The 24,316-nt window shown below is 41.4% G+C and overlaps 1 protein-coding gene across 3 annotated transcripts in view; it reads left to right on the top strand.

Moving 5' to 3' along the window:
- The window catches only part of LOC118393666 (leucine zipper protein 2-like), a 180,775-nt gene that overhangs the window by 138,827 nt on the left and 17,632 nt on the right, over nt 1-24,316 (top strand). For all 3 annotated transcript variants that reach the window (XM_052461974.1, XM_035786600.2, XM_052461975.1), the window contains exons 6-9: nt 3,099-3,161; nt 11,052-11,114; nt 22,408-22,482; nt 23,967-24,134. In XM_052461974.1, the coding sequence (XP_052317934.1) occupies nt 3,099-3,161; nt 11,052-11,114; nt 22,408-22,482; nt 23,967-24,134 (369 nt within the window). The remainder of the gene's footprint in view (nt 1-3,098; nt 3,162-11,051; nt 11,115-22,407; nt 22,483-23,966; nt 24,135-24,316) is intronic.

Here is a 24,316-nt window from a genome sequence, read left to right as displayed (position 1 = left end):
TGAGGACCACCACAGAAATGAAGACCCAGAGTTACCTCTGCTGCAGAGGGAAGTTCGTTACCAGCCTCAGAAATCAAAGCCCAAATAAAACTGACACTTCTCAACGTAAACTGTTTAGAGGAGACTGCATGAATCAGGCCTTCATAGTCGAATTGCTGCAAAGAAACCACTACACCAATAAGAAGAAGAGACTTGCTTGGGCCAAGAAACACGACCAATGGACAAAGAGCGGTAGAAATCTGATGAGCCCAAATTTGAGATTTATGGTTCCCACCGTCGTGTTTTTATGAGACGCGGCCTAGGTGAACGTATGATCTCTGCATGTGTGGTTCCCACAGTGAAGCATGAAGGAGGATGTGTGATGGTGTGGGGGTGCTTTGCTTGTGACACTGATGTGATTTATTTAGAATTCAAGGCACACTTAACCAGCATGGCTACCACAGCATTCTGCTGCAATACGCTGACCCATCTGGTTTGTGCTTAGTGGGACTGTCATTGTTTTTCAACAGGACACTTACCCAACACACCTCCAGGCTGTGTAAGGGCTATTTGACCAAGAAGGTCAGTGATGGAGTGCTGCATCAGATGACCTAGCCTCCACAATTACTTGATCTCAACTCAATTTAGATGGTTTGGGATGAGTTGTACCACAGAGTGAAGGAAAGCAACCAACAAGTGCTCAGCATATGTGGGACTCCTTCAAGACTGTTGGAAAAGCATTCCAGGTGAAGCTGGTTGAGAGAATGCCAAGAGTGTGCAAAGCTGTCATCAAGGTAAAGGGTGGCTCCTTTGAAGAATCTCAAATATAAAATATATTTAGATTTTTTTTGGTTGCTACATGATTCCATATGTGTTATTTCATAGTTGTTATGTCTTCACTATTATTCTACATTGTAGAAAATAAAGAAAAGCCATTGACTGGTACTGTATGTAAATAAGGTCTTTCTGTTTTACATTTTTAATACATTTGAGAATTTTGTTGTTGTATTTAATACATTTTAGAATACGGCTGTAACGTAACAAATGTGAAAAAAGGGGTCTGAATACATTCTGAATGCACTATACTCCTAAAAATAACATCTCGGGGCCTCCCGAGGGGCTCAGCTTGTAAGTCACTGCATCATTGTGCTAGCTATGTCAATACAGATGCCGGTTCAATTCCTTGCTGTGTAGTGACATGGCGCACAATTGGCCCGGCGTCGTCCGGGTTAGGGGAGGGTTGGGCATGCACGCTGACACAGTTGCCAGGTGTATGGTGTTTCCTCTGACACATTGGTGCAGCTGGCTTCCGGGTTAAGCGGGCATTGTGTCAAGAAGCAGTGCGGCTTGGCAGGGTTGTGTTTCGGAGGACGCACGGTTCTCGACCTTTGCCTCTTCCAAATCCGTACGGGAGTTGCAGCGATGGGACAAGACTGTAACTTCCAATCGGGGAGAACAATAACATTGCAGGACTGCGGTTAGGTTTGGGACCAGTTCTTGCGGTAGCGGTCGGGAGTCGGACAGAAACAGGCTGTTATGAAATGCTGTGGGAGCAATCAGTCCTGTGCAGACCTATATATAGCGGCGTAAGTGCAACAATAAATATAGAGGAAAGTACGATCATAAAGGTTAATGTCTCACACACTGTTGTATTATGAAGCTCTCGCATGGCTCTGTTGGATTTGAAATTTTGAACATTGAGATATTAAAGATATGATAGATCAGAGGCGTAGTATATTAAGGAGTGAGATCTGTTGGAAGACAGAGTGGCTGTGGAATGTGCTAGGTGGACGTGAGGAGATCAAATGATTGCTATAGGGGAGGTAGATGGACATCTGTGGACTAGGGTAAAGGAGGGGTGGTCAGGAGGTGAGGGAGTATCCCGTTACCCTCTTCCTGTGAAACCATAAGATGTAAGGATTAGAGAGAAGGAGGAGCGTCTTAAGTGGGATATATATACATGTGACAGTGAGAAATGTTTGGCTGTCTGAATTACAGCTGTAAAGACCCTTTGGGCAGAATTAAACTTGGTTAAGCTTCTCTAGTGTCTGTGAGTTATTTACTCTGAAAAATAAGAACCTCCCAATATGGCAACACTTGGTGCATAACATATTATGACATTTGCGGTTCACTGGATCTCATTTAGCATAATACACCATGACATATGAGCTCTACTGGATCTAAATTTCACTGTCGGTCTGTTCTCTGGCAGGCACACATCACCTTGTATGACAGCTGCCATTTGTCTTCTTTCTTAAGTGTCTGGAATGGATGCCTGGCCAATTCTAGCTCACATAGTGCTGTCATTCCACCTCATTACCTCTGTGTGTGAGAGCGAAAGAGAAAAGAGGGAGAGAGAGAGTTAAAAAAAAATAATATTAATCCTGTCTTTTGATATGCTATTGGTCCTTACTAAATTACACTTGAGCTGTGCTTGCCTACACTGTAATTACATGCAAATAGGTTGCTACCTATGTAACTACAGTACCATGTACATGCATAGTTATGCATAGGAACAGTTATGATAAAGGGCATGGAACCAGCATTTTTTATATTTATATGACCAACATAGAAAGCCTCCAATGTAGCAATTCTCAGGAAAAGGGCTCTTCGCGGGTACAGAAAACCTGTGCTTTGTAAGGCCACCTCTCAGATCTTACCGCGTGCCAGTCAGTCGGCACCACTGCTCTGTGTTGTGTCCCTGCACATGTTGTTTTGATGCATCTGCGTGAGTGAAGAAACAATTAAGCTATCGATGTACAATAGTGCACCTGTGTATGTCTCTCTCATGCTATCAGCGGTTTCTATTGATTCATGTTCATTAGTGATTATTCAATGCTTAGTCGTGTTATTCTCACACTGCTTGTGTTAAACAGAGAGTGGTTGAATAATAGGCTTTGGATTAGCTAATTATATCATTGATTAACTCATGTACTGTTGTAAAATGTGTCCTGGAGTCAATACTTAGGCCTGATGAGTCGAAACTGGCTTGTATGATCGTCTAATATAATTGCATTTGTCACTGCAGATGAAACAGAAAAGCAGTGCAAGCTTCATAACTACACGATATCAACCCTGAACTAATACCACCTTTTTAATTCTTTTTTTTTTATTTGCAGAACAAGAGCTTGAAAAATAAACTGCTATCTGGCAACAAGCTGTGTGATGTCCATGCTGAAGAGGTAAGCCTTTTTGAATCACACTGATGAACAGTGGGCCTTGGGGGGGTATGGTCATAATTCAGTTGGATTGCATTGGGGCCCAAGTCTTTATTGATTAGACTGGGCCTCACTTTGCATGAAGTTGCTCTACTCATGCATATATTATTCAAACCAATCTTGGCATTGCAGCCTTCATAAGAGTGCTTGTCATGAAGGCTGACGAAAACGTTTGGCTTTAATAATAAATAACCACTCTTTGTTGAACTTTAATTGTACCCCATGTGGCTGAATTTCTCCTGCACACAAGCTCCCTTAATACAACCCACCCAGCAAAAACAACTGTTGCTGCCTTGGATAACTTTGTACTCCAAAACAGTTAACTTTTCAGCAATTGAAAAAGCAGTGGTGTAGTCATGTAGGTTTCCAAGATATTTTGAATGACTTTGATTGGTCCTAGAGTCATATAGTTTTCACAGTACATAGAGGGGGAATGATTCATTTCAATCTATGTAAAAAGGAAATAAATTGCCAAATATGGACATACAAGGCTTTTCGAGAATGCCGACGATAAAAAACACAAGACTTTATGTTCTGTGCAATTTGGCTTTTCCTGCTCTAAATTTGTATATTTTTGTCTATTGAAAAAAAAGGCAATGTTTTTTCAAGTACCAGCAGCACTTTCTCTCGTCATTTGATGGAGGTGTAACACAAATACCCTTTCCCTCAGTGACATGTTCACTGAAGAGAAACCAAAACCCTTCAGAGCTTGACGAATACACGTTCTGGTCATTGGCCACTTTTAATGGCCACTCAGCTGAACGTACACTACATGACCAAAAGTATGTGGACACCTGCTTTTTTCGAACATCTCATTCCAAAATTATGAGCATTTGTATGGAGTTGGTCCCCCAAAAGTCTCTTTAACAGCTTCTACTCCAGACTGCTGAACAATTAATCAAATGGCCACCAGGACTATTTGCATTGACCCCCCCACTGCTACATGCTGTTTATTATCTGCATAGTCACTTTACCCCTACCTACATTTACATATTACCTCAATTACTTCGACTAACCTGAACCCCGGCACATTGACTCAGGACCGGTACCCTCGTTATTATATAGCCTCGTTATTGTTATTTTATTGTGTTACTTTTTACTTTATTGTATTTTGTTAATATTTTGTTAACTTTTATTTTCTTAAAACTGCATTGTTGGTTAAGGCTTGTAGGTTATCATTTCACGGCATGGTAAAGTCTACACATGTTGTATTCGGATCATGTGACAAATATCATTTGATTTGATTTTGGAACTAAGGGGGCCTAGCACGAACCATGAAAAACGTCCCCAGACCATTATTCCTCCTTCACCAAACTTTACAGCTGGCACTATGCATTGGGGCAGACAGCGTTCTCCTGGCATCCGCCAAACCCAGATTAGTTCGTCAGACTGCCAGATGGTGAAGCGTGATTCATCACTCCAGGGAACGTGTTTCCACTGCTCTAGAGTCCAATGGTGGCGAGCTTTACACCACTCCAGCTGACGCTTGGCATTAAACATGGTGATCTTAGTGGCTCCACGTTGAAAGTCACTCAGCTCTTCAGTAAGGCCATTCTACTGCCAATGTTTGTCTATGGAGATTGCATGACTGTGTGCTCTATTTTATACACCTGTCAGCAGCTGGTGTGGCTGAAATAGCCGTATCCACTAATTTCAAGCGGTGTCCACATACGTGGCTGCCGCAGGATTGCATGCGCTCCCCACTCCTTTACTCACTCTACACCAATGACTGCCCCTTTCTGTCCTTGAGCTGTTCTTGTCCATTGCGGTTCTGTATGATGTCATTCTGTATTATGTTTCATGTTATGTGTGGACCCCAGGAAGAGTAGCTGCTGCTTTTGCAACAGCTAATGGGGATCCTAATAAAATAACAAAAAGAATACCTCCAACAACGCACTGTCAAACTACTCAAGTTTGCTGATGACAGCACCCTGGTCAATCTCAACTCCGACGGCGATGAGTCCAAGTACCATGGAGAGGTTGACCGTCAAGTGACCTTGTTCAGTCGCAACCACATGGAACTCAACACAGTCAAAACCATGGAGATGGTGGTTGACTACAGGAAATGACCCCCACCATCTCTCAAGTTTAATTAGTTGTTTGTACGGGATACAGATGGTATACACCATCCAACGAAATGCTTACTTGCAGGTTCCTTCATGACAATAAGAAATAATAGAAGATAAGAATACATAAAGTAAATGGCTCAGTAGAATAGAATAAATATTTTATTATAAGTATAATACAGGCAGGTACAATGAGGGTCTTCCCCCTCTAGATTGATGGCTCAGCTGTCAGCACGGCCAAGTCATTCAAATTCCTGGGAACCATTATCCCCCACAACCTCAAGTAGGAATACAACAGTACAATCACAGTAATGACCAAGAAGGCTCGACAGAGGATGTACTATCTGCACCAGCTGAGAAAACCAAAACTCTCTCAGACAATTCTGGTTTGGTTCTACGTCCATCATTAAGTCCATCCTCACCTCTTCTATCAACTTCTGGTTTGGATCTGTGTCTGCCAGCTGCAACGGCAACCTGCAGTGCATCGTCCGGTTTTCGGAGGTCATCGGGTGTCACCTGCCCTCCATCAAGGACCTGCACATCTACAGGCAGTGGTGTAAAGTACTTAAGTAAATATACTTGAAAGTACTACTTAAGTCGTTTTTTGGGGTATCTGTACTTTACTTTACTATTCATATTTTTGAGTACTTTTACATCACTACATTCCTAAAGAAAATATTGTTATTTTTACTTCATACATTTTCCCTGACAACCCAAAGTACTCGTTAAATTTTGAATGCTTAGCAGAACAGGAAAATTGTGAAATTCACGCACTTATCAAGAGAACACGTGGTCATCCCTACTGCCTATGTTCTGGTGGACTCACTAAACAAAAATCTTTTATAAATAATGTCTCAGTGTTGGAGTGTGCCCTTGGCTATCTCTAAATTTTAAAAACAAAAAAATGGTGCCATCTGCTTTGCTTAATTTAAGTGATTTGAAATTATTTATACTTTTCCTTTTGATACTTAAGTATATTTTAGAAATTACATTTACTTTTGATACTTAAGCATATTTAAAACCAAATACTTTTAGACTTTTACTCAAGTAGTATTTTACTGGGTGACTTTCACTTTTACTTGAATCATTTTCTATTAAGGTATCTATACTTTTACTCAAGTATGACAATTGGGTACTTTTTCCACCACTGCCTAGAGGACAAGGAAGCGTACAGGTAAGATCATCACTCACTCCGGACACCCCATATTTCAATGACTCCGCTCTGGCGGATGGCTTAGGTCAATCAAGACCAAAACCGCCTGCCACCTGAACAGTTTCTTTCCCCATGCTGTGGCCCTCATCAACTAGCCATCGGGCTCATAGGGATTAAGTGACTTTGCATTGGGCCGATTACTGCGCCTTGTCATCAATGACCTCAAATAGTAATCTGCACTATACTACTATAGTGCATTTGCACTATGTACACCGCCGCACAACACTGTATATGCACTGTATATATTTACCATGGTAGCATCCTTTCCTCTGCTTATTTACAGTGCATTCGGAAAGTATTCAGACCCCATTGACTTTTTCCACATTTTGTTACAGCCTTATTCTAAAATGGATCAAATAAAAAATGTTCATCAATCTACACTCAATACCCCATAATTGTGTATTGGGGTATTGTGTGTAGATTGATGATGGGGAAAAAATATTATATCAGTTTTAGAAAAAGGCTGTAACGTAACAAAATGTGTAAAATGTCAAGGGGTCTGAATACTTTCTGAATGTACCTTAGATATATCCTCTCTGTAAATTGTACATTCCCACTAATCAGCCTAAACCCCAGAGTTTTATGGTTAATGTTCCGATATCCTATATTCTGTATGATGTCTATGTTGTCTTTATTCTGTTTGTAAATTGTCTATGGCCGGCAGCACCTTCTCACCAAGGCAAATTCTGTGTATGTGTAACTGTACTTGGCGAATAAAAGTGCTTCTGATTCTCTCATTGCTTACCCATAGTGGTCATGATTTCCTCATCTGCATATTGGCATGACCCATTCATAGCTTACTTGTCCCTCTCAAAGCAAGTGAATCCCAACCTTGACTTTAGATTTGAATACAGCAGTTAGTGAGCCAACGCTTGAGTATTTTGTTAGGATAACAAAATGCACCAGTTAATATTGCTACACTTATTGCTCCACTCCACTTTCTTGATCCAAATTAATTCGTTTCAGGCACATTTAACTTTATGATCAGCTCGTACCTAAACAAGTTTAATGAACCCTGGTAGAAAATGCAGGTTGGCATTTATTGCCATGAATGTCATCCTGGAGGCGCAGCTCTGCATAGTGGTCACTGGCTGGCACAGCCACAAAGTCATACAATCTAAACCTAACCCTAATCTTAACCACACTGCTAACCCTAATGGCTAAGCCTAACCTTACCTTTTTGTTTTCATGAATTTTTACGATATAGCCAATTTTGACTTTGCAGTTGGCCCATCTAGCAGAAATCGCTCAGTTCTGCCTCCAGGGGGAGATTCATGACAATAAACATCAACCTGTGATAGAAAATAGAGCTTGCCAGAATGGAGTTGTATGAAAGTTGCTCAGATATTTATTTAACCTCTATATTTTATGGGAGATCTCAGGATATATGAGCGTTAAATGGATGCGACATGGCTGTCTTGGGATGTCCCAAATGCTGTGGGAATAGGGATAATAAGATAAAGAAACTCATAATTTGTTTTATAGTCTCATAAACCATATAGCTGTTTCGTTGCCATGGGTTGAGTGAGCTCATGCACTTCGACATGTTACAAAATGGATTAACAACATTGGTTGTTAATAACGATCACGCAAGTGATATAACATCTAAGACCAGTGACAAGTTAACTGTGCTTGGGTTACCATTTCAACAGTGCTCAATCAAAAAGATACATATTATTTTTTAATGTTCTTTTTACCACTAGGAAAATGTGAGAACCCATTTCTTTTGATAACAATTCCACTTTTTTTGTGGGAGGGGGGGCACTCACTTGTGACACTCAGTGCCCAGTTTATTCAAGTCGAAAAAAAACTTGAAGATGCACCCCCCTCACCACAGTAAAAAATATTTTCACACTTCCCTCTCCTTGTACTGTCAAATACATGTAACACCCTCCCCCCTCATAGAATAAACTCAAAATAATGTTTATGACCTCAAATAACAGTAGATGTAGCGACCCTGTGTTAATAAAGGGGATATCGAGTTTGCCACTTTTTGTGGCACAATATTTTGTTGCACAGTCGATGCTATGGAGGGCTACTGGCCAGAAGGTTGAAGGTTTGCTGACCACCACAGACAAGCTCACTCTCCCTGCCTGTTTCATTACAGTATGATCAGAGCCGGCTGCAGAGAATGATCAGCTAGGGGGAAATCAGATTTTCAATATTTTGATGCCCTATTTATAATTCTATAAAATATAGGTAACACATTTTCCACCAACAGGTTTTTGTGCCAACGCACCACGCAACCAATACACAAAGCATTCCGATTTTGGGCACAAAACTGATGTTTTGTAACCAGTGTGTTTTTCCATTTTATCACTGTACAGTTTGGATTGATTGAGTGATTGATTTTATTTGTCAGTTAAAAGAATGCATCCAGTATATACAAAAGTGGCTGGGAATAAATAACACATATGGAATCATGTATGAACCAAAAAAGTGTGGGAAAAAATCTAAATAGATTTTAGATTCTTCAAAGTACAAATTATGTTGGGTAAAACAAAGGGCCAATTAAAAGTACAAATCTCGGCGCATCGTAGCACCATTAGGTGCAGAAACTCGACTTGCCCAGTTGCGGCCCACTTTTTGGAAGCCAACCACTCGATTTTGTCCCTACGTTATATTTGCATCAAACATGTCACCCTCCCTGGGGGAGGGGGTGACCTTGACAATTTATTTAAAACGAGAGGCTGCCTGGATCTTTAATTTAAAGACACTTGCTCCCTTCGGACTTTGATCTGAAGCCTTTCTTGTGATTATTGTGATTTTGCTGTGGTAAATGTTTGTATGTCTATGTAGCCAAATTCAATCTATGATCGTATGCTATCCATTTATGTTTTTTGTATGCTATTTTAATATATGAGAATTAACCAATGATATCACGCCACACCCAGCCATGATTACAGACACCGGTGTGTGTCCTTTGACACTATATAAACTAGTCAGCCCGCAGTGATTGTGATTATACCCTGATGAAGACAGCTTGTCTGTTGAAACGTTGGATATTAGTTTATTAAATTATTGCATCTGAGCTCCTAGAGTGTGCGGCTTTCCTTTCATTTTTCAAAGATTCTTCAAAGTAGCCACCCTTTGCCTTAATACGCTATCACTTCTGATTTACGCTTCGTGGGACTATCATTTGTTTTTCAACAAGACAATGACCAAACACACCTCTAGGCTGTGTAAGGGCTATTTGACCAAGATGGAGAGTGATGAGGTGCTGCATCAGATCACCTGGCCTCCACAATCACCCGACCTCAACCCAATTGAGATGGTTTGGGATGAGTTGGACCACAGAGTGAAGGAAAAGCAGCCAACAAGTGCTCAGCATATGTGGGAACTCCTTCAAGACTGTTGTAAAAACATTCCAAGTGAAGATGGTTGAGAGAAAGCCAAGAGTGTACAAAGCCGTCATCAAGACAAAGGGTTGCTAATTTGAAGAAGCTAAAATCTATTATTTTTTTAAACACTTTTTTGGTTACTCCGTGATTCCATGTGTTATTTCATAGTTTTGATGTCTTCACTCTTATTCTATTCAATGTAGAAAATAGCTGTTTTTTTTTAAGAAAAACATTTGAATGAGTAGGTGTGTCCAAACTTTTGACTGCTACTGTATATGGCCTATATAAGGAAAATAAGCTTAAGCCTGTCCCCGGAGAGATAGGGATATGCCGGTGGCATGCTACAACACCGACATGCATTTCTTTATGTCAGATGGATACTATTCAGATATAGACCTATAGATGTAGGGTAATTTGTACATTTTTGGATTTTGGACCACACCTCCCCCTAGTAAATTTTGATCTGTCTATAACCTCATTTCACTCTCACCTTTTTATGTATTCTTTTAAACTTGGGCTTTTTATGTATTCTTTTGAAATAGGCATTTCTACCTTTCATGTTATCCAACTTTTGTTTAAAGAAGTTACTTCCCCGGGGGGATGTAAACAGCTGTTAAACTCTCATTGGTGCAAAGGTTCCAAGAGGACTGAGAGGACTGACTGTATCTAAAGGTGAAATAAAAATCTCCAGCATCAGAGAGCCAACCCCATGTGCTTCCATGAGCTTACTGATGTGTAACCATAGTAATGTCAGGGAGAGCTGGGCACTGTGTGTGTTTGTGCACACGTGTGCTGCAGTTATGATCGGAGGCCAGGGAAAGACATGCATTTTGCAGACTGTTTGAGCTCTGTCTGTTTGTGTCTGTATGTGTGAGTGAGTGAGTGAGTGAGTGAGTGTGTGTGGCCATCGAGACGAGAGGGGTGCTACCAGGGAACTGTATGTGTGGTAGTGGTTGTGTGGAGCGAAGTGAAGTGGGAGTGAGAATAGAGCTTTAGACAGTGGGAAAGTAGCCAGTGCAGGACTGAATCATTGTGTGGGCTTTGCAGTTCACTGAATGGGAGATTTTACATTTCCTTGCTCTCTGTAGGTCCCTCCTTTTGAGCTGGAGCTTTGCCCAAAGAACACGCACAAAGGAGTGCTCTGCTGCAGCCGGGCAAAATCCTGCGACGTGATCTAAAACCAATTTCACTATTTGAATAAGCTAACACTTATTTTCTTATCTTCTCCTTGCAGTCCAAAAAAATCCAGGCTCAACTGAAAGAGCTGCGGTACGGGAAAAAGGATTTAGTTTTCAAGGTAAGCGCAAAGTGAAAGGGGCTGCTTTATTATGGTTCCAGACCAGGAGTAAACAGGTGCTCCAGCCCACCTTGAAAAGATGATCCTATCCGGGGGCACTTGGCTTAATTAGTAAGTCCCCATTGGAAGGGATGGCCAGTACACAGAGGGCTCACAGGGTTTTGCACCATTTCCTGTCCCTCTTATACTGTAGTCAGTACAACGTGCATTATTCTATTACCACCCTGGAAGGTTTCCTTTGGTTTCATGATTATTTAGAGCTTTGGACAGATAGCGTGTAGTTTCTAGATCTGTTGGTGCTGTCTCGTCAACTCCTATGGTCACTGACATGCCACACATTGCTTACACTGTTGTCACGTCCCAAAGTGAACAAGCCCCTTTCCAGAAATACATACGTCATGTGTTGCATCTGTTTCCACACTTGCAGCATGAAGGATGTTATAGCTGCAACAACCGTTACCAATAAGTACATTACCCAATGCCAAACCTTTTCTGAGATATTGTTGAAAGGGAAGTCAGATCTATGCTGAATTACCACAAATTCCTTGAAAGTATTATGCATAAATCAATATATGGTGTTAAATATATAATTGAATCCTTAAGCAATCCATGAAGACGATAAACCAACTACAATAAAATGTAACCCCCAGCAGTGAAGAACATCCATAAGTCTATCACATAAAGTAAACTGTATGGTTACACACAACTACACATTATAATTCCATTCCAATTGGAAGAATTTACCTTTTTAATAAGTGTTGGTTTTTTTGTAGCTAAGAATTCATGTAATAAGCATTGGCATATATACGGGGACATAGGCTGACCTTTCGGTTCTTGTTTGGAGGGCTGGGTCGAGAAATGTCAGTTTCTGCCACAGTGTCTCAGTGCTGCCACAGTGCCTCCTAATACCATTTAATAAATGCAAGATATGATCCCTCAGATCTGTCATTTTTTAAGCTCTGTCAGATGGAATAATGACAGTGGCTAGAAAAGGGCTCAATCCTCCCCACTGGGTTTAATACTTCCTATAGCAAATTGTCTGAATATATTGTCCAGCTGTGCCTCTCGACATTTCAATCTCAAGGATGCATGGACTTTTTTTGCGCGGATCGTGTCACAGATTGTAAATTGTTGTCACCAAATCTCCCAGGGTTGCTCATCCAGAACAACCTTATTTTTCAAGCTCCCTGAATTTTTCCAACTCTACATCCTAAAAAATGGGTTTTAGAAGATTAAATGCAGGTGATATAGTAGGCAAAAGAGGCTAATTTGATTTAATTCCAGTTTTCAGTTCCTGTTTAGTCAAATGAGGCACAGTGAGCAATCGGAACTGGCAGTAATGTGTAAGACCTGACCAAATGTATTCACTTCAACGGAAAGTAAGAGGTAGACACGGACTTTATACTTTTTCAGCTTTGCAGTGGTGATGCTGAGGTCAGCTATTGGTCATAATCATTGACTTTACCAATAAGCTACTGGATGTGACTGTTATATAACTGCAGCAATTGTTGCAGTAAACATAACATATAAACCTCTATTTCTTCTCAACAAACATGACCAACCATTATTTTTCACCTCGTAAAATCAAAGATACAAGTGTTGGGCATTTTTATGTACAAATCTAAAAATAATTGTATTGCTAATACTTCACTTGATTCATATATGATATCATTTCATTCTAACTGATGAGAAGACACCATTCCGATTGTGTGGCTCATTTTCACGGTTTGCTTCCAGGAGTAACCCAACAAACCGGGAACATTCTCTGAACATTAGCTAAGATTCCCATAAGTTCTAGTTAAGGTTTTATCTAACATTAGGATGATAACATCTAAAAATACATTCAAAACATTCAGCGAGTAACAGTTATTAGGTTTCCAAGTAATGTAATAACACAATGTACCACAAATGTTTTTCCAGCAAACCAAAATTGGTTCAGTGAAAATTCCCAGAACATTCGTTGGGTCGTGGCAAATGTTCTCATAACACAAACACTGTCCATTCGTGGTGATGTTTATAGAATGTTTGTGTAAAACATTTGCCTGATGTTGCAAGAATGTTCTTATAAGACATTTAACCTGCTCTTTAAAGGTTTCCAGGACGTTTCATTAGGTTGTGGGAACAGTCTGGTGGGAACATTGTGGGGACATCTCAAAAGATATGTTCCCAAAATACAAAAACTGTTTAGTTGTCTGGATGATCCTACAATGTTTCATATGGGTGCAAAAAACATTCACCTGATGTTACAAGAACGGGACACACTTTATTTGGATAGTCCAGATTTTCCATCTGTAGATGCTCTGCAGATGGTCATACTATCAACGAACTACAGTTGAAGTCGGAAGTTTACATACACTTAGATTGGAGTCATTAAAACTCGTTTTTTCAACCACTCCACAAATTAGAGTTTTGACAAGTCGGTTCGGACATCTACTTTGTGCATGACACAAGTCATTTTTCCAACAATTGTTTAGAGACAGATAATTTCACTTATAATTCACTGTATCACGATTCCAGTGGGTCAGAAGTTAACATACAGTAAGTTGAATGTGCCTTTAAACTGCTTGGAAAATTCCAGAAAATGATGTCATGGCTTTAGAAGCTTCTGATAGGCTAATTGACATCATTTGAGTCAATAGGAGATGTACCTGTGGATGTATTCCAAGACCTACCTTCCAACTCAGTGCCTCTTTGCTTGACATCATGGGAAAATCCAAAGAAATCAGCCAAGACCTTAGAATTTTTTTTGTAGACCTCCACAAGTCTGGTTGATCCTTGGGAGCAATTTCCAAACGCCTGAAGGTACCACATTCATCTGCACAAACAATAGTATGCAAGCATAAACACCATGGGACCACACAGCCATTATACCGCTCAGGAAGGAGACATGTTCTGTCTCCTAGAGATGAACGTACTTTGGTGCGAAAAGTGAAAATTATTCAGAGGGCAACAGCAAAGGACCTTGTTAAGATGCTGGAGGAAAGAGATACAAAAGTATCTATATCCACAGTAAAATGAGTCCTATATCGACATAACCTGAAAGGCCACTCAGCAAGGACGATGCCACTACCCCAAAACCGCCACAAAAAAGCCAGACTACGGTTTGCCCATGGGGACTAAGATGGTACTTTTTGGAGAAATGTCCTCTAGTCTGAGGAAACAAAAATAGAACTGTTTCGCCATAATGACCATCGTTATGTTTGGAGGAAAAAAGGGGGAGGCTTGCAAGCCAAAGAACAGCATCCCAACCATGAAGCACGGGGGTGGCAGCATCATGCTGTGGGGGTGCTTTCCTGCAGGAGGGACTGGTGCGATTCACAAAATATATGGCGTCATGAGGGAGGAAAATATGTAGATATATTGAAGCAACATCTCAAGACATCAGTCAGGAAGTTAAAGCTTGGTCGCAAATGGGTATTTCAAATGGACAATGACCCCGAGCATACTTCCAAAGTTGTGGCAAAATGGCTGCAAAATCTGCTATTATTCTGACATTTCACATTCTTAAAATATGAATGATCCTAACTGACCTAAGACGGGGAATTTTTACTCTGATTAAATGTCAGGAAATGTGAAAAACTGAGTTTAAATGTATTTGGCTAAGGTGTATGTAAAATTCCGACTTCAACTGTATACATGTTGAGTTGCGTATATTAAAGATGTCACAAAAGGGAGAATCTTCTACATGCCACAACCGAGTGTATTATAGAGAGCTATAAGGTCATGGCTTCCCTGCCAGGATTAGAAGAGTGTGCATATTTATCTAAGCATTAAAATAAAAGTTACAGTATATCCAGGCAGAAAAAAACATGGCATCTTTTTAATTTGATGATACCTGCAGGGTTTCTGTAAGGGCACAAGGCGAGACCCAGATGCAGACACAGGGGGCAGATGGTTATAGTCCAAGATGTTTACTAGAGAATGGTCGTGGACAGGCAAAAAGTCAAAACCAGTTCAGAGTTCCAGAGGTACAGAATGGCAGGCAGGCTCAAGGTTATGGCAGGCAGGAATGGAGTCCAGAAAAACAGGTAAAAAACCGGGAGGACTAGTAAAAGATAATCGAAAAGCAGGCGCATGGAGGAAAACACACTGGTTGACTAGAACATATAAGACGAACTGGCACAGAGAGACAGGAAACACAGGGATAAATGCACTGGGGAAATTAAGTGACACCTGGAGAGGATGGAGACAATCACAAGGACAGGTGAAACAGATCAGGGCGTGACAGGTTTCAATGGGAGAGCCTTCCCAGCAAACCAAAATTGGTTCTGTGAAAGTTCCCAGAACATACTTTAGGTCGTGTTTCTTGGCCCAAGCAAGTCTCTTCTTATTGGTGTCCTTTAGTAGTGATGTCTTTGCAGCATATTGACCATGAAGGTCTGATTCACACAGTCTCCTCTGAACAGTTGATGGTGAGATGTGTCTGTTACTTGAACTTTGTGAAGCATTTATTTTGGGCTGCAATTTCTGGTAACTATAATGAACTGGGTCTTCCATTTCTGTGGTGGTCCTCATGAGAGCCAGTTTCATCATCAGCTCTTGATGGTTTTTGTGACTGCACTTGAAGTAACTTGAAGTAAGTTTTAGAATTTTTTCAAATGAACTGAACTTCATGTCTTAAAGTAATGTTGGACTCTTTGCTTATTTGATCTGTTCTTGCCATAACATGGACTTAGTCTTTTACCAAATAGGGCAATCTTCTGTGTAACCCTCTACCTTGTCCCAACACAACTGTTTGGCTCAAATGCATAAAGAGAGAAAAAAATGCCACAAATGAACTTATGTAGGCACACCTGTTAATTGAAATGCATTCCATGATGCTGGTTGAGAGAATGCCAAGAGTGTGCAAAGCTTTCAAGGCAAAGCGTGGCTATTTGAAGAATCTCGAATATGAAATATATTTTGATTTTTTTTAACACTTTTTTGGTTACTACAGTACATTATTCCAAATGTGTTAACTTGTTATGGTTGCAATTCCGATATCGGGATAGGTGTCATCAACAACCGTTGAATAGCATAGTGCTACATACAATAAATATTACTATAAATATTTATATTCATAAAATCACAAGTGCAATATAGGAAAACACAGTTTAGCCTTTTGTTAATGTAATGGTTTTCTTCTGGGGAAAGAGAGGCGGACCAAAATGCAGCGTGGTTAGTTTTGTGCATCTTTAGTAAAGATGAAAGTACAACAATCTACAAAACAAGAAACGTGACAAAACCAAAACAGTCCTATCTGGTGCAAACACAGAGACAGGAACAATCACCCACAAAACCCAACACAAAACAGGCTACCTAAATATGGTTCCCAATCAGAGACAATGACTCGCACCTGCCTCTGATTGAGAACCATATCAGGCCAAACATAGAAATAGACAAACCAGACACACAACATAGAATGCCCACCCAGCTCACGTCCTGACCAACACTAAAACAAGGAAAACACACGCGAACGATGGTCAGAACGTGACAGTACGGTGGCGGCTCTGGCGCTGGACGCACTGGACCCCCCCAACAGGCGGGAGACTCCGGCTGCGCTGGAGAGGAGGAAGGCTCTGGCCGCGCTGGACAGAGAAGCTCTGGCGCCTCTGGACTGGGGGGCTCTGGCGCCTCTGGACTGGGGGGCTCTGGCGCCTCTGGACTGGGGGGGCTCTGGCGCCTCTGGACTGGGGGGCTCTGGCGCCTCTGGACTGGGGGGGCGGAAACTCTGGTAGCGCCGGACAGGCGGGAGCACCTGTGTTGATGGGACGGAGAGACAGCCTGGTGCGGGGTGCCGCCACTGGTGGTACCGTGCTGGGGACACACACCTCAGGACGAATCCCTTGCATACTACGCCAAATCAACTGCTCTCTCTCTTCACACTCCCCCAATTCTATTAACACCTCCTCGAGTGTCTCCTCATCTCCCATCCGTTCACTCTCCTCCATTCTGTCCAATAACTCCTCGACCCTCTCAGACTCAGCCCTCAGCTTCGCCGATAGCTCCGATAACATCCATGGCTCCTTACAGTAAACAGGGGGAGTTGGCTCAGGTCTGGCTCCTGACTCTGCCATACTCTCCCTGTGCCCCCCCAATACATTTTTGGGGGTGCCTCTCGGGCTTCCAGACTGTCTGCCGTTCTAGCTCCTCATAATGCCGCCTCTCTGCCTTCGCTGCCTCCAGCTCGGCTTTGGGGCGGCAATATTCCCCTGGCTCTGCCCAGGGTCCTTTCCCGTCAAGGATCTCCTCCCAAGTCCATTTCTCCAAATAGTGCAGCCTCTCCCACTGCTGCTGCAGCCTCTCCCACTGCTACAACATAGAATGCCCACCCAGCTCACGTCCTGACCAACAATAAAACAAGGAAAACACACATGAACGATGGTCAGAACGTGACAGTTAATCCACCTGTCATGTCAGATTTTGAAATTAAGCTTTACAGCGAAAGCAATCCAAGCGTTTGTGTAAGTTTATCAATTGCACGATAAAGTACACTTGGACTCAGGTAGCTCGGTCACGAAAATCAGAAAAGCAATCAAATTAATCGTTTACCTTTGATGATCTTCGGATGTTTTCACTCACGAGACTCCCAGTTACACAACAAATGTTCCTTTTGTTCCATAAAGATTATTTTTAGATCCAAAATACCTCCATTTGATTGCCGCGTTATGTTCAGAAATTCACAGGAAAGAGTGGTCACGACAACGCAGACGAAAATTCCAAATAGTTTCCATAATGTCCACAGAAACATGTCAAATGTTTTTTATAATCAATCCTCAGGTTGTTTTAAAAATATATAATCAATAATATATCAACCGCAAATGTCTTTCACAGTAGGAGAGGGGAAAACAATGGCTGTCCAAATTCTGTTGCGCAAGCAAAACTCATGTGACCACTTGAGGCGAAGTTATCGTTCTGTATCATTTTTCAAAATAAAAGCCTGAAACTATGTCTGAAGACTGTTGACACGTTGAGGAAGCGATAGGAAAAGGAATCTGGTTCATATCCCTTTAAATCCAGCAAAGGGAGGCTATGGAACATGGAGTTTTCAAAATAGAAGCCACTTCTTGTTTTGATTTTCCTCTGGGTTTCGCCTGCGATATCAGTTCTGTTATACTCACAAACAATATTTTGACAGTTTTCGAAACTTTAGAGTGTTTTCTAACCAATACTAATAATAATATGCATATATTAGCAACTGAGACTGGGGAGCTGGCCGTTTACAATGGGCACCTTTTCATCCAAGCTACTCAATACTGCCCCTGCAGCCATAAAAAGTTAATTCATAGTTTCGATGTCTTCACTATTATTCTACAATGTGAAAAATAAAGACAAACCCATGAATGAGTAGGTGTTCTAAAACTTTAGACTGGTAATGTATATTGACATTTTCAAATTGCGTCTGTATAGCCCACATAAAAAGAAAACAGCCTTCATTGCATCTACAGCTGATATGTTTACAGCATTACAATAACCCCACGTGTTATTTAACTGTAGGCTACATACCATTGCTGAAAGAACCATTACCAGCATCTCGTGTATGTTTGTGGTGATGTGTTTAGAACCCCATTTCTTCCCTGGCTGAATATTGACCAGCGATGTTTAATAATAATAAGACAGTCCATTTGAAATGAGAGCTTTTAGAATTCCTCTATATGTTCTGTCCAATTACCTTGAAAAGGACCGCTTTGAACCATTTGTAAGCACTTCTGTATCCACTTTCTCCTCTGTCTTCTTCAGAGCAATTTAGTGTAGGGAGCAATGAATACCTCTGCCTTTTCAATCGTCATTTGATATGGGGAAATTATATACTAGCCTTTATACCTGTGATTAAAGAACTGCTTCGGAAAGTTTTATTACTTTGGCTTCCCTCTCAAACACAGTCGGACAGCTACAAATGGCTTTGTGTGATAGTCTCACTTCCCCATAATATAGAAATACCTCAGCGGAGTAAATTGATTCCTTGGTTTCCGTGCAAACGGTTCGTTCTGAGTTACAGTTCCGTCCATGACTGTGCTCTGCAAGCAGCCCACTGCAATAACAAAACAAAACTACTGCAATGCCTCGTTCAAAAGACTGACTGGCTACATCTCAGTGATGCCTTCGAATGGCACAGCAGTTAATGACCTTGCTCGCTCACTGACACCTGGAAACAACTTGACAATAGTACAGCCACATAGAGATTGTATTTTATACCAAAATGTATTTAGCCAATAGTTTTTCTGTTGATGGATGCTGGACAACAGAGATGATTGCCTGTCAAAAAGAAACGGCCAAGATGTCTGCCTTTGTACGTTTGCAACTTGCACTAAAAAAAATTGAGTTGAGTTGAGATTTTGACTAACAAAATCGGACAATGAGGAATGCATATGTGTTTCTTATACGTCTCTGTGAGTGTACTTCCTCTGGGTTTGTTTTTACCATGTGAAGACAAATTAAAAAAATAGGACAATTTTTCTATTTGATCGGATAAATTTGCATTTAAGTATTTCACTTTTACACAATGTTGCTAATGCAACACCCAACATGTAAATGTACTACAAAGGAGGGTGTAAACCAACCTTGTCACATAATCAACACAACACAGGTGCATTCCTATTCAAATGAAAACCAGCCACGATGACAGTTCAAAGCGCCTTGACAATGACAGTTGAAACATGAAATCAGGTGTAAGCATCCTTGTATGATCTAGGCAAGAGCAGGAAACTACAGGATACATTCAGACACTAGACAACTCAGAAAGGTTACATACACTCTTAGAAGAAAAAGGTGCTATATGGAACCTTAAAGTTTAAAAAACATTTTTGGTCCCAGGTAGAACTCTTTTGGTTTCCATGTAGAACCTTTTCCACAGAGAGTTGGAATCCAAAAGGGTTCTACTTGAAACCAAAAAGGGTTAGACATGGAAGATGGGTTAAATGGAATAGTAACTGAACTGTACAATGACTGTAGGCCAACCTCTCACATGTAGCCAAATATAAAATGAACCTGTGCAAAATTAACTATTTCTTGCAAATGTTAATTTTGTCTCGGGAACAGGAGTGGAGACATAGGTAGACCTTACCGTGAAATGCTTACAAGCCAATAAACCAACAATACAGTTTTAAGAAAATAGAGTTAAGAAAATATTATCGAAATAAACTGAAGTAAAAAAAAAAAGTAAAACAATAAAATAACAATAACGAGTCTATATACAGGGGATACCGTTACTGAGTTAATGTGCGGGGGTACAGGTTCATCGAGGTAATTGACGTAAGTTTTACATGCAGGTAGGGGTAAAGATTATAAACAGTGAGTAGCAGCAGTGTAAAAACAAAAGGGGGGGAGTCAATGCAAATAGTCCGGGTGGCCATTTGATTAATTAATCAGCAGTCTTATGGATTGGGGGTAGAATCGGAGCCTTTTGGACCTAGACTTGGCGCTCCGGTACTGCTTGCTGTGCGGTAGCAGAGAGAACAGTCTATGACTTGTGTGACTGGAGTCTTTGACAATTTTTGTGGCCTTCCTCTGACACCGCCTAGTATCGAGGACCTGGATGGCAGGAAGCTTGGCCCCAGTGATGTACTGGGCCGTACGCACTACCCTCTGTAGTGCCTTACGGTCCAATGCTGAGCAGTTGACATACCAGGCGGTGATGCAGCTGTAGAACTTTTTGAGGATCTGGGGACCCATGCCAAATCTTTCAGTCTCCTGAGGGGAAGGGGGAGGGGAAGATACATCACATAACATCCAAGACAAACTGCAATCTTATCAGAAACACTTTGGATCGTTTTCACAGCCTTCATTTCCTTAAAATCAGTAAAACCGATGTCCTTTAGCATGGGAATATTCAGTCCCCTGTTCTATGATTTTCTCCCTGGTCCTTAAACGTTGAGTAATAAGTAGCCTCCCAAATCTCTGAAATGATAAGCAGAAACATATCTATGTAGACTTTTTTTAAATCCTGCACCCCTATGAAAAAATATTTTTGCCGTCCCTGGACATATTTTAGTACATTTTCGGTTGTAGTCTGATGTAGCATGTATATTATGTACCCCAAGCAACAAGCCAGAATACACTCCACATCGTCATAATAGCCATAGGTCTTACGTGAACAGACACCCCCACATATAGTCTCCTACACATATTCATTGGCAAACATTTAGACCTAAGCTTTTTCCATGGGTCTTGACACTGTTCATGACAGAAGACGTTGACCTTGTAATTTGCGAACGTATGCCTGTACAGTAGATCATTCGGAGAGCCCTATAAAAAGCGCACCATAAACTTTCACAATGTGAAGTCCATCACCCGGGCCGTTTTACACACCCTCTCTGTAAATCCCCTCCTATTAAGCGTGTCCTCCCACCCTGATGAGTTCCTCAGTATTGTAATGAGTTCGTCTAGAATCGCGAGTCAATTCATTTGAACTCAGTCAATTCACATAATGTATCAGCTTACATTTGTTCACAGGGCGAATAAAAACAAGCCTTTTTGAAATGTCCAATTTATGGATGGAATTTTAATTGAGTTGAGATAGAGTTGACCTCATCCTGCTCTCGAGCACGCTTGATGGTTTTACTGGTGCCATTTCTTTCATTGACAAGATCAAACCGTTGGTGAGGGGCCATCTTGTTTTAGTCGAGACGGTCTTGAATACATCCAGGTTTGATCCCTTTACTCCACCTTATCCTCCTATAGCATGTAACCCTAAAGTATGCACTGGCCTACACATTGAGCTGCTTTTGAGGATAAAGTCTCTAGCAGTCTATAGCTTGGCTTACAGTTACCACATCACACAGGGATAAGTTGTGGATATGTTTTATATTTGGTTAAACACAGAAGGGTATTGGTATTCCTAAAAGCCAGACTGTAGGCTACATCTTCAGTCTGTTGGACTCAAACTGTTGGAATACTGGAACTTGAAATTGCACAAATATTCTTCCTTTTTCATGGATTGTAAAAAAAAAAGGTAGTTTTGTGATATATCAGTCGATTAAAGTACCATTCATTATCCCAATTCACCTTATTGCTCAAACAGTTTGGTATGTACTGCAATTGAGCCATGTGCAATAAAATCTTCTTGATTCTGTCATGTTTTTCACGTAGGCTTTTGAGGTAATACCTATGAGAAGAACACAATCACCCTCGATTTCAGCCAAAAGTGAAGACCCACGCAGAGCAAGTCTTACACTTAGCCTTAGTAAGCGCCTCTGACTGAAGTGACCGCCTAATCTATATTCAGTAGTCAAGACACGGCAGGTTAGGAAATTGCTGTGTTTGCAAGAGTACAACAGTTCAATTGTTTCAGCTCAAGTATCTCGTCTTTCCACAGGGACAGCAGCTAATGGATCTGGAGCACAAGTTGACCATTGCCAAAGAAGAGTTGGAAAAGGCCGCACTGGACAAGGTGGATGTCATTCAACTTTTACTTCATCGTAATCCATCACTTCTTAGACTTCTTTCACTTTGATATGTTGCCGTATCTTGTTTGTATTGTTGTTTCTCCTCTTCATTTGTCCTCGGGGGTAATGTTCTCGGTCTGACCTGTTGAAGTGCTTTGCGATGGCAAACAACTTTGAGAGGTGCTTTTATGTGTTTATTGCATTTTATTTATTTATTTACCCCACTTTTCTCCCCAATTTCGCGATATCCAATTGGTAGTTAGTCTTGTCTCATTGCTGCAACTCCCTCACGGACTCGGGAGAGGCGAAGGTCGAGAGCCGTGCGTCCTCCGAAAACACAACCCAGCCGAGCCGCACTGCTTCTTGCCACAATGCCCACTTAACCCGGAAGCCAGCCGCACCAATGTGTCTGAGGATACACGGTACACTTCTGGCGACCGAGTCAGCGTGCACTGCGCCGGCCCGCCACAGGAGTCGATGGGACAAGGACATCCCTGCCAGCCAAACCCTCCCCATAACCTGGATGACACAGAACCAATTGTACGCCGCCCCATGGGTCTCTCTAGTGGCACAGCTAGCACTTCGATGCTGTGCCTTAGACCAGGGAGAGTACACTTATGCCCTACAGTTTTCTCGGCTTTATTTATATTTATGGATGCTTCGGAGAAGGAGCTTCATTGTGCCATTCTACAGTAGGTGTAGGGATGGATGCATAATTGTGGAATGGCTGGTGACCAAAAGGCTCCTGAACAGCTTCTACTCCCAAGTCTTAAGACTGCTGAACAGTTAATCAAATGGCTACCTGGACAATGTTTCTATTGATCCCCTTTATTATTGCACTGACTCTCTTGCACTGGCTCTATGCACACTCACTAGACTCTACTCACACATACATACTACACTGACACTCCAAACGCACACTACATACGCTAACACACACATGCTTATTGAAGCCAGACACTCACACATAGACACACTTACCCACTCTTCACATACGCCGCTGCTACTCTGTTTAGGATCGATCCTGTTTGTCTAGTCACTTTTACCCCTACCTACATATACACACTGTATAACCTCAATTACCTCAACTACCCCGCACCCCTGCACATTGACTCAGGGCTCATACTCCTTGTAAATAGCCTCGTTATTGTTATTTTATTGTGTTACTATTTTTTTTTTCTTTAGCAAATATTTGTCTTGCTTTAACCACATTTTTGGGAATAAGTAAATAAGTAATTAAACATTTCACGGTAAAGTCTTTATCTGTTGTATTCGGCGCATGTTACCAATAAAATTTGATTTGATACCGGTTACATTTTATCAGTGGGTGGATATACAATAATTGGTGTGTAATTCAGGGAATTGTCAAATTAATGTAGAAGGGGAAGCCCCAGTGATTTTTATTTATTGTTACCGTGATTTTTATGTACTGTTACCATGGATGGATGGTCAAAGACTCATATCTGCTTGCCTCTGTTGCTTGGAACAGGAGTCTCAGTTGAAGGCACTGAAGGACACAGTGCACATCTGCTTCTCTGCTGTTCTGCACAACCAGCACACCAGCAGCCACAGGTTCCCCGCCACCCCCACCCACTTGTTCAGATACTCCTCACTCGTCAACAGCTCCAGAGTCACCTTTCAGCAGCCACATGCCAAGGTAATGCACATTCTGACCCCATGCAACTCCCCGCCAGTTAAGAGGAACAGCAATGGGCATAAACTTTGCAGCAGATGATCAATTTAGATTTCCGGGGTGACAATCACAGAGCCAAGTACCGATTTCTCAACCAAATGCACCTAGTGACACTCCCTGGAGAGGAGACGTTCCGAACATAATTA

The sequence above is a fragment of the Oncorhynchus keta genome, chromosome 14 (genome assembly GCF_023373465.1).
Source record: "Oncorhynchus keta strain PuntledgeMale-10-30-2019 chromosome 14, Oket_V2, whole genome shotgun sequence".
Classification (NCBI taxonomy): domain Eukaryota; kingdom Metazoa; phylum Chordata; class Actinopteri; order Salmoniformes; family Salmonidae; genus Oncorhynchus; species Oncorhynchus keta.
Note: the sequence above shows the minus strand (reverse complement) of the source record. Positions and strands in the feature narration are given on the sequence as shown.